This window comes from Hippopotamus amphibius, chromosome 4 (genome assembly GCF_030028045.1).
Source record: "Hippopotamus amphibius kiboko isolate mHipAmp2 chromosome 4, mHipAmp2.hap2, whole genome shotgun sequence".
Classification (NCBI taxonomy): domain Eukaryota; kingdom Metazoa; phylum Chordata; class Mammalia; order Artiodactyla; family Hippopotamidae; genus Hippopotamus; species Hippopotamus amphibius.
The window spans coordinates 112,731,158-112,745,550 of record NC_080189.1 but is presented as its reverse complement, the minus strand read 5'-3'; the positions used below and the strand labels follow the sequence as shown (position 1 = coordinate 112,745,550).

Genomic DNA, 14,393 nt, shown 5'->3' with positions numbered 1-14,393 from the left:
TTTAAAGTTTTTCTTTTGATGTGGCCCAATTTTAAAGTCTTTATTGAATTTGTTACAATATTGCTTCTGTTTTATGGTGGTTTTTTTGTTTGTTTTTTGTGTTTTTGGTTTTTTGCCTTGAGGCATGTGGGATCTTGACTCCCCGACCAGATGTCAAACCTGCACCCCCTGCATTGGAAGGTGAAGTGTTAACCACTGGACTGCCAGGGAAGTCCCATAGTCTATTAAACTCGTTAAGCAGAGTATATTCTCTGTTAAATTGGAAATCTTAACTGTGTCCATATCTATTTTTTTTTTACAGTTTTTAAAAAAATTTATATTGGAGTGTAGTTGGTTCACACTCTTGTGTTAGTTTCAGCAAAGTGTACAGCAAAGTGATTGAGATATACATACATCTATTCTTTCTCAGGTTCTTTTCCCATATAGGTTATTACAGAGTACTGAGTAGAGTTCCCTGTGCTATGTATAGAATAGGTCCTTGTTGATTATCTATTTTATATATAGTGGTGTGTGTATGTTAAACCCAAACTCCTAATTTATCCCCCTCTACTGTGTTCATTTCTTAAAGCTGGGCTAAACAGTCTGTTCCTTTGTCATGTACTGGTTGCTCAACCATGGTTATTTTGCAAATGGAGGGGAATCAGGACAAGACAAAGAAAGAGGAAAACAATCATATGTCAAGGGCTCCCAAATTGAAAATGATTTCTCTTATGGGAAAAAACAACCATACCTACCCCCAAATGGGTGAATTGTGCTTTCAGGCACCACTGAAAATACTGGGGTTTTTTTGTTTTTTTAGAACTTTTATTGAGATACAGTTAACATACAATAAACTGCATATATTTAGAGTGTACAATTTGGTATCCCAATCTCCCAATGCATTCCCCCCCAACTCTCCCGGCTTTCCCCCGTGGGTGTCCGTATATTTGTTCTCTACATGTTTTTTTTTTTTTTAATTTAATTGAGGATAGTTGATTTACAATGTTTTGAGAGTTTCAGGTACACAGCATACTGTGTGTTTTGATTCCAACAGAAAACCAAACCCTTGATGACAGAATTCTCGGTGAAGTCCACCATTATTTCCCGATATGCCTTTACTACGGTTGTCTGCCGGATGCTGAACAGAGCGTCTGAGGACCATGAAGTCACGTTTCAGATGCAGATTCCAGCCGCAGCTTTCATCACTAACTTCACTATGTAGGTGACACCCTGGGCAGAGACCCTGGAATGAAGATTTCTATATGCGGTGGTCAGGGGGAGCCTGAGATGCTGTGAGGACCACACCCTTTGGCCGTCAGAATTTGTAACTTCTCAGCCCAGCAGACGGTCCATGGGAAAGAAGGTTGATTCCCTCCTTCCCTCCTTCCTCTCCCTCCTTCCTCCCATCTCCCCCCTCCCCCTTCTTCCTTTTGATTACTCTTCTTTTACCCCATTCCTCTCTTCTTTCCTCCTTCCTTCCCTCCCCATGTCATTTCCTCTTTCTTTCCCTCCAACAAATGGGTACCCACCATGGGCCAGGTGTGCTTCAAGGTGATTGGTCTACCTCTCTGAAAAAGATGATGTTGGTCTGCTCCAGAAATTCCACTGGGGAGAAACAGTAAATAAGCAAACAGATGAGAAAATGAGATAACTTCAGACAGTAGTGAATGCTATAAAGACGGCAAGTAGGACTGAGGGGGCTTGTTTAGGTCTGGGAGTCGGGGAGGTGGCTCAGAGGAGGCAGTGTTAAAGTTGGGATCTAAGGACCAGACAGCATGATACCTTTGATATACTAGATAGAGTATATTTCTTCTTTTCTCCTGAAGCAAGAGATAAAGAGACACAAAATAGGTACGTGGATTTAATTTCTGTTTGCGCAGGATTCAAGTTGGTGAATCCTCTTGGAAGTTTGTTTGAGCAGATCTTCTGATTTTCTCCTGGAGAATCACAGAGGCACCATGGGTTAGGTCTTAACATTTGGACCTATTGAAATTTGCCCTAGAACGAAATGGGTGATGCAAGGGTAGTGCCCTGGTCTGGAATGCATTCTTTCTGCATATCCAAGAGGCAAATAAAAATATTTTCTAGGGTTGTCATGGTTATGAGATCCAAGTTTGAGTTTGTCTTGGATGGCAAACTGGCAACACAGCTGTCTCTTGTGTTTCAGGCTTATTGGAGACAAGGTGTATCAGGGAGAAATTACAGAGAGAGAAAAGAAAAATGGTGATAAGGTAAAAGAGAAAAGGAATAAAACCATGGAAGACAGTGGGTAAGTACCATTGAATTAGGGAATTGCAAGTCCATTTCAGCCAAGTGTCAGATTTTCTACCTCTGCCTACCCATCTTGTTCTCACCCTTTTTTTCGAGGATTTCTCTTTTTATTTTTTGTCATAATACATAATTACATATACCTGGCTAGCAATGTAGTAGCTAAAGGTCTATGTTACAAAGGACTGTTTTATCACTTCTGTGCCCCAGTTCTGACTTCCTGGAAACATCCACTTCTGATATTTCTGTAGTTTTCTGGTAGTTACCTCCCTCACTCTAAATATGATGATAGTTTTGCTTGTAAAAAATTTCTTGATAAAAATCAGGTATTATCTGTTGTTGATTCTCTGCTGTGAAGAAAGAGGATTTAGCGTGTTTACAATACTCCCACTTTCTCTCCGCATTTCAGCTTTTCGTATTACTATCTTTTCCCTCTTCAGTTAATTTGAGCAGGTTATACCGTCTTAGACGAGCCCTGCTATCTTCAGTGATAATATTCCGTCTCCTTCATGTCACCCTGCCTTTTCTTTTCCGTTTCCCATACTCATCTTTTCCTTCTTAATCGTTTACTTTTGTGTCATCAGAGTTGTCACTGTTTAAATTCTGACCTGTTATGGCATTTGTATTCTTCTATAAACTGAACCTAAACACTGAAAACCAATAAATCAAGTCACTTTCAGTGACTCCGTAAATGACATTAACTAGAGAACCACTTAGTATGCTGAGATTCGGTTTCCCTGTCTACCAGCCCGCTTGAAAACCGAGCTTAGTATCTAGACAAAATGGTATGGGCTTTACCAAGAGGATCCTCTTTTCTTGTGCCCCGTAAATTGTTCAGAAGTGTGCCACAGTTCCATTCAGTTGGATCACAGCAGGAATCTGTTTCTCCTGGAGGTCCCCTGGGTCAGTCCTCCTCTCTTTTGCCTCCTCAGGTCTGACTCGGGGAGAGGTAGGAGAGTTCAGTAGTCTTTGGATTCTCTACTCTTGAGTATTCCTTGAATCCGTGTGACCTTCCTCTAGTGCAGGCCTTTGCTTCTCCTTCCAAAACTAACTTCTAGTTTTTCTTTCTAATGTCGACTGAAAAAATAAGCACAACCTAAAAGTCGAGGATTATGTTTTATTGGAGGATTACTGAGGACGATAGCCTGGGAGACAGCTTCTCAGCTCTGAGGGACTGTTCCAAAGAGGTGAGGGAGAAGCCAGGGTACAGAGGAGTTTTTACTGAAAAAAAAAAATGTAGTCAAACATCAAAAGTTAAATACTAATCACACACACACACACACACACAGACAGACAAACCCCAGACATCTCAAGTGGATGGATTTAGTGCTTCTATGTATAGGAAGATGCAAGAGTCTGGGCTCATTGAACTTATTCCTTAGATATGCATCTTAACTATCTAGGGCCAGTCTCCTGCTTTCCTCCATCCTGAATCCCCTCAGGATGCATCGTGGGGGCAGCTGCAGTGGCTGGTGGCTCGATGGTGGGGAAACATGGTGGTCCATGCTGAAGCCTCTCACTGAGAGAGTTTGGCCGGGGCCCTGGGGAACTGGAGGGAAGCTGGCTTTCCCCGATCCCCTGTTTCCTCTCCTCTGCCTTCTAGGGAGAAGGGGACGGAGACCTTCAGAGCCTCCGTGGTGCTTCCCAGCAAGGACAAGGCTGCCTTCCTCCTGAGTTACGAGGAGCTCCTGCAGCGGCGGCTGGGGAAGTACGAGCACGTGGTCAGCGTGCGGCCCCAGCAGCTGGCGGGGCGGCTGACGGTGGAGGTGGCGGTTCTGGAGAGGTCGGGCATCGTGGCGCTGGAGGTGCTGGGGCTGCGGAACAGCCGGCACCAGGGCAGCGGGCGGGGGCAAGGTGAGCGGGGCTGGGGGGCCGCGCTCGGGTGTCCTGGGCTGGCTCCGAGCTGGGCGCTGGCAGTAAACCAGGTGGCACCCCCGCAGCACAGGCCCCGAGAGGAGGAGGGATCTGAAGGACAGCAGCAAGACAATGACAGTGCCCTGCACATTTTTTTTTTAAAGCCAGGCTCTATCAGGAGATTTTAAGTGTTAAATCGTTTGACACTGTCCTATCCCTTCTGGGCATCTAGCCTCGGTGAGACATCTAAAATATTGGGACTGTTACATGTACAAACCCGTCTGATGATATTTGTAGTAGCAAAGACATTCCATCATCCTCAATGTTTAACCACATGGACATGATCAGTAAGATAGGGTTATAAAAACGATTCAGCATGTGATGGGGCAAAAAGAGACAAAATTGTACGTACACTTTATTTTATTTTTATTTATTTATTGGCTGCTTTGGGTCTTTGTTGCTATGCGCGAGCTTTCTCTAGCTGTGGAGAGCGGGGGCTACTCTTTGTTGCGGTGCGTGGGCTTCTCATTGCAGTGGCTTCTCTTGGTGTGGAGCACGGGCTCTAGGTGCACAAGCTTCAGTAGTTGTGGCACACAGGCTCAGTAGTTGTGGCACACAGGCTTAGGTGCTCCAAGGCATGTGGGATCTTCCTGGACTGGGGCTCGAACCCGTGTCCGCTGCATTGGCAGGCGGATTCTTAACCACGGCGCCACCAGGGAAGTCCTGTACGTACACTTTAATGTTACATATGTTAACAGTGCAGCTGGCCAAAGTCTAGGAAGTTATATAAAATAATCGTTTCATACTACAGGTGAGGGATTTTGGGGTCATTTTCTAATACTCTGTTTTTATTTTTTTAATTTTATTTTACCTTATGGTCTTATGCTCTTTTAAAACAAACCTCTAACATTAACATAAACATCGAAACAATGCGCTATCTTCTTTCCAAAATTAAATAGTGAAAAATATGTACTGGAAGGTTCATTTACGACGCAGACGTGTTTGTTCATTAGCAGGATTGCTCAATGTGAGTTTTTCTCAAATTTTAATTTTTTAAGTAGCACTCTGTTGAATTGATCACAAAAAATTCAATCTAATCTAACTTTAATCGCTGCGTTAGTGTCAACCAATAGTCGCTGTTAAATGTTCACTTGCATTGGGCATTACCCTAAATATAACCGTAAGGCTTCGTTACAAATTGATGACAAGATAGATGTGCCCCCACACTGCACTGGGGTTAGAATGACAAGATTTTGCATATCTGTGATGCTGAGGTCAGGGAAAGGCTGAGTGCTAAGTGATCGTGGAAGGTGCGGAATCTGAACTTAACCCCTGTGACTGCAGGGAGGGTCCAGAGTCGCCAGAGAAGGCTTCTTGCGTGAGAGTATTTAGGGATGAGGTTGGAAGGAGAGGAGAGAGAGGAGGTGACACGAGGAAGAACAGAACGCCGTTATCTTACATGATGCAAAAATGGTCCAGACCCAGAGCTGGTGTGTGGGAGCGTGAACAGTGTGGAGCATACACGCTCTGCCCGCAGCACGCACTTCAGTGAATGACTCCAGACGTGAGTAGCTCACTTTCAAAGACCGGAGCATGGATCCAGGGCTATTATGGGTTGACTTGAAACCCTGAGCTGGCACTACATCCAGATCTCATCAAAAAGTTAAAAATATCGTCAAGGGACCTGATGCTCAGAAATGGCATGAGGTACACGACACCATTCTTAGGTCATCTAGGTCGCTGTGTGTAGGGTTAATGGGTTTTCAATCAGTTATGAACTACGTCCTTGAAAAAACTGACCTGGGCCGTGTGAGACTCAGCTTACACATCTGTAAACAGGGATAGTAACTGTCTCTTAGGGTCGCTGGGAAGCGTTCATGTACACGAGGTGCCGAATAAGAGCTTAGTCATCATCATTATTATTGCCTTCTGTTTACTTATTTTCTCTGCAAATCTTGTCTCCCCTATCAGATTGTGAGTGATTTTGAAGTGGGTCTTTGTCTGATTAATCTTTATCTCCTTAGAGTAGTAAACATGATGCCTTTTAAAAAGTAGATGGCTAATTAGGGGTCTGCAACATAGAGAAGAAAAGGGGGGGGGGAAGGAAAAGAAAGAGGAAAATACACACCTAGACTAATAACAAAGAATGTCTCAAAATTTCATTTCTTCCTAATCACAATTTAGCGGGAAATTTTCCCACGTGGGCAGTGTGGTCGTCCTGCGGCAGGAATGAAGTGTGCGTGTGCCTTGCCAGATTCAGAACCACTGTGACTCTCGGAGACGCGTCCGCGTTGTGGTGTGTGGGTTACGCTGGAGCGGGGCAGGTCAGAATCCTGGCGGTTAGTTGTAACGCTGCTTACTGCGTATCTGCAGGGCCTGGGGAAATCCCAGAGGAATTTTTCCAGACAATTGAGCTCTTGGGAATCTGTTTATTTTTAAGAAAATTGTTTTCCTGGCTCTTTGCACCACAGTAGATATTTTGCCTTCCAGAGCGAGAGGTCTCACAGGCCATTCCCCGGGCCAGGTGCAGTGGACCAGGGCCCTGTTTTCCCTCATTCCCGTCCAGAGCTCAGCTGTTTCTGTTCCTGCAAAACGGCAGCCCCAGGAGCCAGAAGCACAGGATGTTGTGGTTTTGTCTGGATGCTGTTGCCTGTTTCCAAAAAGCATCCAGGGTAGAGATGCAGCTAGAATAGCACTTAGACCAGGACATGGACTGTGACCGTGTGGGTGTGGACCAGAGCCAGCACACGCCTCTGGTAGATCTGCTGTCCTTAAGAGGTCAGACTTCTGGACGTTCTCTAAGCAAATCTCTGACCCCTGGCCCCACTGACATCTTCAGGGAAGCAGTCTTAGGTAAGGATTTCTATGTGCTAGCAACTAGACTCAGCCCTCACACACAAGATTTTCTCCTTCAACCTCTAGAACAACCCTCTCTGGGAGCTTTTGTAAAATACTGACAATGTGAGTTCAAATTCCAACTCTCTCCCTAGTTACATAAAAAGAAAGAGAAAGGCTAAAAGCAGTGGAACCTACCTTTCCCTCAGTTCACTTGTCTGGTATATGGGGATTGGACCCACGGCTGTTGAATTGTAAATGAAGGGGCTTTTTCTCAATGGGAAAGCCAGTTCGGTGAGATGTACTTTGGAAGCCAAAGCATTATACCTTCTGGATTTTTAAAATAGTTAACTCACGTGTGTGGTTCAAACTCTAAAAGGTTACAAATTGGTATGCGGTGAAGACCAGATTCCCCCTCTCCTCTGTCACCCTGTTCCCTTCTCCAGTAACTGTCCTCCAAAATAGTTTGATAATTTGTGGGCTCAATGGAACAGAGTATCTGAGATTAAGACTTTCCTGGAATATCCTTGGATGTGTGACCTTCTCAAGCCATACACCAGGATAGATATTCCATCTATGTGACTGGTTTAAAGCTGGTTATTTTACTCTCTATGTTAAAATCTCAAACTTTCTATGGTTCCACAGCACCTAAATTACTGCCCTTTCTATGATTCAAAAAACAAAAACAAAAAAAAACTGCAGGGGGACATAAAAATTTCATTTATGTTTAGATCCCTGATGACTAGGAGTAAAATAAAATGAGATAAACAAAATAAGAAATGTTACCTCGCCTGTTTTATCCCCTTTTGCTGTACATCAGTGATGCTCAAACCTGGCTATATGCTATAGTCACCTGGAGAGGTTAAAAAAATTAAAAAAGAAATACAGATGACTGAGTCCTATCTCAAACACTCAAATTAGAATTTATCTGGGTGAGGCCTGGGCGGCTGTGTTTTTGGGGTGTGATATTCTATGAATTTATATGAGAAACTGAAAATTTCTATGAGTGCTTTTAACATGTTTATTTATTTGTAAGGCTAAAGAATAATGTTGAAAATTTTTTCTACCACTAAATGGATATGATTCTATAACTTTCATTGTTTATCCTTTATATTCTTTGCTTTTTTAAAAAAATTTTTTAAAGACTTAAAAAAAATATTTATCTGGTTGTGCTGGGTCTTAGTTGCCACTCGAAGGCTCCTTAGTTGTGGCATGTGAACTCCTAGTTGTGACATGCATGTGGGATCTAGTTCCCTGACCAGGGATTGAATCCAGGCCTCCTGCACTGGGAGTGCAAAGTCTTAACCACTAGACTGCCAGGGAAGTCCCTATTCTTTGCTTTTTTAAAAAGCAGTTTTTATTGAAGCTTAGTTTTTCTAGAAAACAGTTTTCTCATTTTAAGCTTGCAATTCAGTGATTTTTAGTACCTTTGCAGAGTTACACAACCATCAGCACAGTCCAAGTTTAGAACATTCCTATCACCCCGAAAAGATATTAGGACCTATTTGCAGTCACTCCCTGTTCCCACCTTAGCCGTGGGCAACCGCTAATCTACCTTCTGTCTCTGTTTTCAGACAGTTGCATTTTTAAAAGCACCCCAGGTGATTCTGATGGTTGGTAAATGTTAGGAACTTTTACGTTGGACTTTCCAGTGGAATTTAGGACATTATGTCAGGATCTTGACCTACAGAAGCAGCTTTTTAAAAAAAAAAAAAAAAAAAAGATGAATTAATTTAACCCTATTTTTAAAAACTGAAATATAGTTAGTTTACAATTTTGTGTTAGTTTCAGGTGTACAGCAAAGTGATTCAGTTAAACAAACATATATCTATTTTTTTCAATTCCTTTTCCCTTATAGGTTATTACAAAATATTGAGTACAGTTCCCTGTGTTGTATGGTAGGTAGTTCCATTTTGATTGTCTATGTATAGTAGTGTGTGTATGTTAATCCCAGCCTCCTAATTTATCCCTCTCCCTACCCCGCCTTTCCCCTCCCCTTTGGTCACCATAAGTTTGTTTCCCATGTCTGTGGGTCTGTTTCTGTTTTGTATATGTTTATTTGTATCTTTTCCTTTTTTTTTTGGAAAAAAATTACATTTTAGATTGTTAGACTTTCACTTCCGCCAAGTGCTCTGGAAGCAATGTTTGCTGTGCTCTCTAGGAGTTCATCTCTGCATCCTTTACCTGCTCAGGAACTCAGCTTACAGCTTGATTTTAATTGTATCACTCCTGGTAAGCTTCCTGTACAATAATCCTAAGAACCAGGGAAGCTTCATTAACAAGAAGAGAACCACTCAAAATACACTTTCACACCTTTTGTGTTGGCAGACGAGGTTGTTGACACTGCAGGGGTCTTTGGGGGTAAACTGATGACCAGCCACACGTCCTGTGCCTCTGACTGTGGACTCGCCAGTGTCCGGCATGTCCGTAGGTGCCCAGTGGGGGTTGGGTGAATCTGTTTACACATTCCATCTCTCTTTCTCTTTGCTTGGTCTGTTAACCTCATGACTCTGCCTCTTGCTGTGAAGGCTCTCAGGATTGTCCTCAAGGCACCTCGCGGGGTGCCTGGCATAGAATGGGTGCTCGATAAATATCTGTTAAAAGAAGTTAGGAATAAGTAACTGTCGGCCATGAAGATGCTATTGGGTTTTCAACACATTCCTGGTTTACATTGGTTAATTTTGCCAGCTCTTGGATGTAACTCTTATTCTGTTGTGCAGGAGGGATGAGGAGACAGAATTTGGTTCAGAAGACTGGTTACAAGAATCTAGATCTCTTCCTTTCCCAGAATTGCCAGATAAAAGGCAGGAGGCTCAGTTAAATTTGAATCTCAAACAGTATTCCCATGCAATATCTGAGACATACGTACTTATCCTAAAAAACTCAACGCGTGGTTTATCTGAAATTCAAATGTTAGCAGGCGTCCTGTGTTTTTACTTGCTAAATCGGGCCGCTCTGCTCTATTAAAGGCTGCATTGTGCCTGAGGTTCACCCGCCGCTCCGGTTCCACGCTGCTGTGAGTGCTTCTCCGGGTCTGGCCTCCACGCTGCAGCTGGAAGGCCATGGCCCCGATTGGCCTCTGTACCTTTGCCAGGAAGCAATCTGGTTGTTATGTGAGGGTTTCCAGCATTGTTCAGTGCAGAAATTATTGAGGTGTGAATCATTTGGCTCCATAGTTGGATTTGTTTTGTTTTGTTTTGTTTTTAATGCTGATAGGAGAACCCATGTTATCGTGTCTGTTCGGATGTCGGCTGTAGTTGGGTCAGCGCCGGCTCTGGGCAGATGGCTCAGAGACACCCGGGAGGGTGGCCTTCTCTCTTTCACTCGATGCTGGGGAGCACCCTGCTCTGCTCCAGGAGGGCTCACTCTGTTGCTTCCTTTTCCCTGCTGTCTTAGTTTGCTGTGCGAGGTGGGATGTTGTTGGGTGAATGGCACTGTCCACCACAGGTGTGGCTGAAACCAGAGGTGGACGCGGGTGACCTGGAGCAACTAGAGCAGCTGCCACACCCACCAAAACACTCTCAAGATGACCCTCTTGAAGGGCCCCTCCATCCATCCATCTGCCCAAGTATGTGCCGATGTGCTGAGTCGTGTCCACGTTAAATGTTCCGCAAGCTTGAGTCCTCACCACGTACCTGGTCCTGTGCTAGACGCCTGGCACCTACAGATGTCCGTGACATTGTCACTGCCTTTGAAGAACTTAGAGTCGGCAGTTTTGAAAAATTAACGAAAGTTTTTTTTTTCGATTGAAGTGTGGTTGATTTACAATGTTGTTAGTTTCAGGGGTAGGTACAGCACAGTGATTCAGTTATATATATACATATATCCATTCTTTTTCACATTCTTTTCCCTTATAGGTTATTGCAAAATACTGAGTAGAGTTCCCTGTGCTGTACAGTAGGTCCTTGTTGATTATTTTATATATAGTAGTGTGTATATGTTAATCCCAAACTCCTAATTTTATCCCTTCCCCCCTTTCCCCTTTGGTAACCATAACTTTGTTTTCTAAGTCTGTGAGTCTATTTCTGTTTTGTAAATAAGTTCATTTAAAAATTAACAGATGTTTTGGAATAATGTTCCATTGTGTATACACCCACTTTGTGTATAATGTATACACCTCTTTTGGTTTATCCATCCATGTGTCTACGGACACTTGGGTTTCTTCTCCCATGGCTTTTCATCACGCTTGGGATAAAATCTGGAGTCCTTATAGGGCTGTCAGGGCCCTATATGATCTGACCCGTGGCCATCACTTTGGCCTCTTTGCCTGTGAAGCTCCTCCTCACGACTCCCCAGCCGCACAGGCCTCCATCACGGCGGGGCTGTCCCCTCTCTCTCCAGGACTCCTCTCTGAAGTGGTCCCCGTGGCTCCTCCCTCACTTCCTCTGGCAGACCTGCCCTCCCGTGGCCCTTCTGTGACCACCACATCTAACACAGCACTGCTTCCAGCTCCCCTGCCTCGCATCGTGATGATTCCTTTTCCTCTGTAGCATTCACTGCCTGACACCATTTATGTTTTTATGAGTTTATTACCTGTCTCCCAACCAGTATAAAACTCCAAGAAGACAGGGATTTTGTCTCACTAAATGTTGAGTCCTGAGTGCCTAAAACAGGAAATAGCATGTGGTAGAAATCCAATAAATATCCTGGAATATTGAATAAAGTAGGAGAGATCAAATTCAAAAAAAAATTAACAGAAGTTTTAAATGGTGGTGAAAAGCATGTAACATTAAATTGACCATCCTAACTACAGTTCAGTGGTGTTGAGTTTATTCACAATCTCCAGAATGTCTCCAACTTCCCAAACTGCACCTCTGTATCCATTTCATAACTCCCCCTGCTCCCACTGCCCCCCAGGCCCTGGCAGCCACCGTTCTGCTTTCCGTCTCTGTGAGTCTGACAGCTCTAGGGACCTCGTATAAGTAGAATCATACAGCATTTGTCTTTCTGTGACTGGCTTGTTCTACTTAGCATCACATCCTCAAGGTTCCTCCATGCTGTGGCACGTGACAGGGCTTCCCTCCTTTTGATGGCTGATGGATATTCCATTGTATGTATGGACCACATTTTGTTCATCCGTTTATCCACGGAAGGACACTTGGGTTGCTTCCAGCTCTTGGCTATTGTGAATAGTGCTGCTATGAATGTGGTGTGTAGGGTCTCTGAAATCCTGCTTTCAGTTCTATTGGGTATGTGTCCCAAAGTGGAATTGCTGGATCATATGGTCGTTCTGTTTTTAATTTTTTGAGGACCGCCATGCCGTTTTCCATAGCTTTATTCCATTTATGTTTCCAGCTATGGTCCACAGGGGTTCCCATTTTTCCACATCCTTGCCAACACTTGCTGTTTTCTGTTTTTTTTGTTTTTTGTTTTTGTTTTTTGTTTTTTTGGTAGTAGCCATCCTAATGGATGTGAAGAATTGGCAGTTTTGAATAATAGTATGGGGACTATTGCACCTATAAAATGCCACCCAGGTTTCCTCAGTGATTGGGCCATATTCTGCCTGCATGTATGCCAGAGGACAGCGTAGAAGAATTTACCAGAAATCTCTTAATCTTATATTCCTTTGCTGCCCTAGCACTGCTTTTGCTGGGCCTCCATTTGGTCCAGTTTCAAGCACTTAGAGCAGCTAATGTTGGAGGTCTTCAGTGGACACAAAATGGTATCAGGAAGGGGTAATGCGTGTTTTTAGGGGTTACCTGCATTTAGAATGTATGAGGTAGCTGTAGTTGTTTTCATGCATAGTTTCTCTGGAGAAGTCAGTCACATAGGGAAAACTGAGACTCAGTAACGTATTATTTGGTGGGGGTGGGGGAGGAAAAGCTTAGAGTAAGTAGTGAAGTAGTAAGCTAATTTGCTAAGAAATCTGGGCAAACGCCACTTACTATTCAGTGACGGACTTGAACTTGAACTCCTTCAGCTGTAAAGTTGCGCTATCATCCATGCTCTACGTTGTCATATCCATATGATGCTATTTTCCAAAAGGATTTAAAATACCAACTATCAATGTAGAGCAGGAAGCGCCCTTCCAATAAGAAAACTGCATATAATAAGGGACTTGCGATGGTATTTGCATTCCTTTCCGTCTCCACTGCCTCAGCTTTACCATCTCCGCTCCCCCCGCCGCCCCCCGCCCCGAGACCTAGCCAATATAGGTATCGTTGACACACACTGTATTAGTTTCAGGTGTACAACGTAATGGTTTCGTATTTGTATATAATGCAGAATGATGACCACAATAAATCTAGCCGGCATCCCTCCCCATACATGGTTACAGAATTTTTTTTTTCTTGTGATGAGAACTTTTAAGATCAACGCCTTCAGCAACTCTTATATACGCAGTACAGGGCTATTAATCATGGTCACCGTGCGGTAGTTACATCTGCATCACTTTTTCTTTTAACACTGCCAGTGTGCTGGAATGTTGTCTTTATCGTGTCCGTCGGAGGGTAGTTGGCCAATTTTTCACAAATTTTTGGCTTGCCCTTTATTGAAGAAATCTCCCCACTGGAGCCTAGGTGAGCAGGTTACATAAACAAATGTAGACAATTTAGCCTCTTTTCCAAGGGGAAATGAGCGGATAGCGTTTGTTTGGAAATCCTTTTGTAAAATCACCAGGTGTTGGCTGCTTCCCTCCAACAGTAGGCAAACCCAAGGCCCACAGGAAACAGAGGCCAGGAAATCCCCCTGTCAGGTGACCCAAAGAGGAGAAGCTTTCAGCTGATGACCTTGACTGTGGTTCTTTGCTCCTAAATCTCTTCATCTTTAGACACTGTACACAGCAATCGGCTTCCCTTTTCCTCCATGTGGTTGTCTAGGAGCGGAATGTTTATTTGTGAATAACATCCCTGTTCTTTTCACTCTTTATGCAAAATATACGACGTGTCGTATCATCCCAAGATGGAAGCAGTGGGAAGCACAGGAGTATTTAATAGCACTTGCATGCTTGGTTCTTAACCTTACGCGGGCTCCTTGGAGAATCTGGTGAAAGCTACGGACATCTCTCCAGAAAAAAAAATACATGTACACTTTCATGCCGAATTCTGTAATTTCAGGGAGCTCCTGGGAAGCTACTAAGTCCATTATACTTTATAAAGACTGTTCTCTGTGTCAACATTCTTGAATTCCCTGCTAGGAATGTTCATTAAGATGTGCCTTTTTTTCTGCAAATAATGATTGTTTGTTTTCACTAAGCTCTCCGTGGTGTAGAGAAACCTGTTATGAGAAAATGTGAACTGTGTGTTAGCAAAGAGTTTTTTTATTCCTCATGAGTTGCTTTTCATCTTAGACAAAGAGAATAAGAGGGTACTTCGAAGGGGAAGAGGCTGGGGGCTAATATGTACAGTAAGTCCCCGGCATATGAACCTTCAAGCTGCAAATTTGCAAAGGTGCGAATGTGCGTTTGCGTGTCCAGTCATGTAAGTTAGTTCACGTGTCTGGTGTACATGTCACATGTG

The 14,393-nt window shown here is 43.5% G+C and overlaps 1 protein-coding gene across 1 annotated transcript in view; it reads left to right on the top strand.

Annotated features, from left to right (window-relative positions):
• The window catches only part of ITIH5 (inter-alpha-trypsin inhibitor heavy chain 5), a 73,472-nt gene that overhangs the window by 18,980 nt on the left and 40,099 nt on the right, over positions 1–14,393 (top strand). The window contains exons 3-5 of the mRNA XM_057733699.1: positions 1,034–1,197; positions 2,147–2,248; positions 3,851–4,101. Coding sequence (XP_057589682.1) covers positions 1,034–1,197; positions 2,147–2,248; positions 3,851–4,101 — 517 coding nt within the window. The remainder of the gene's footprint in view (positions 1–1,033; positions 1,198–2,146; positions 2,249–3,850; positions 4,102–14,393) is intronic.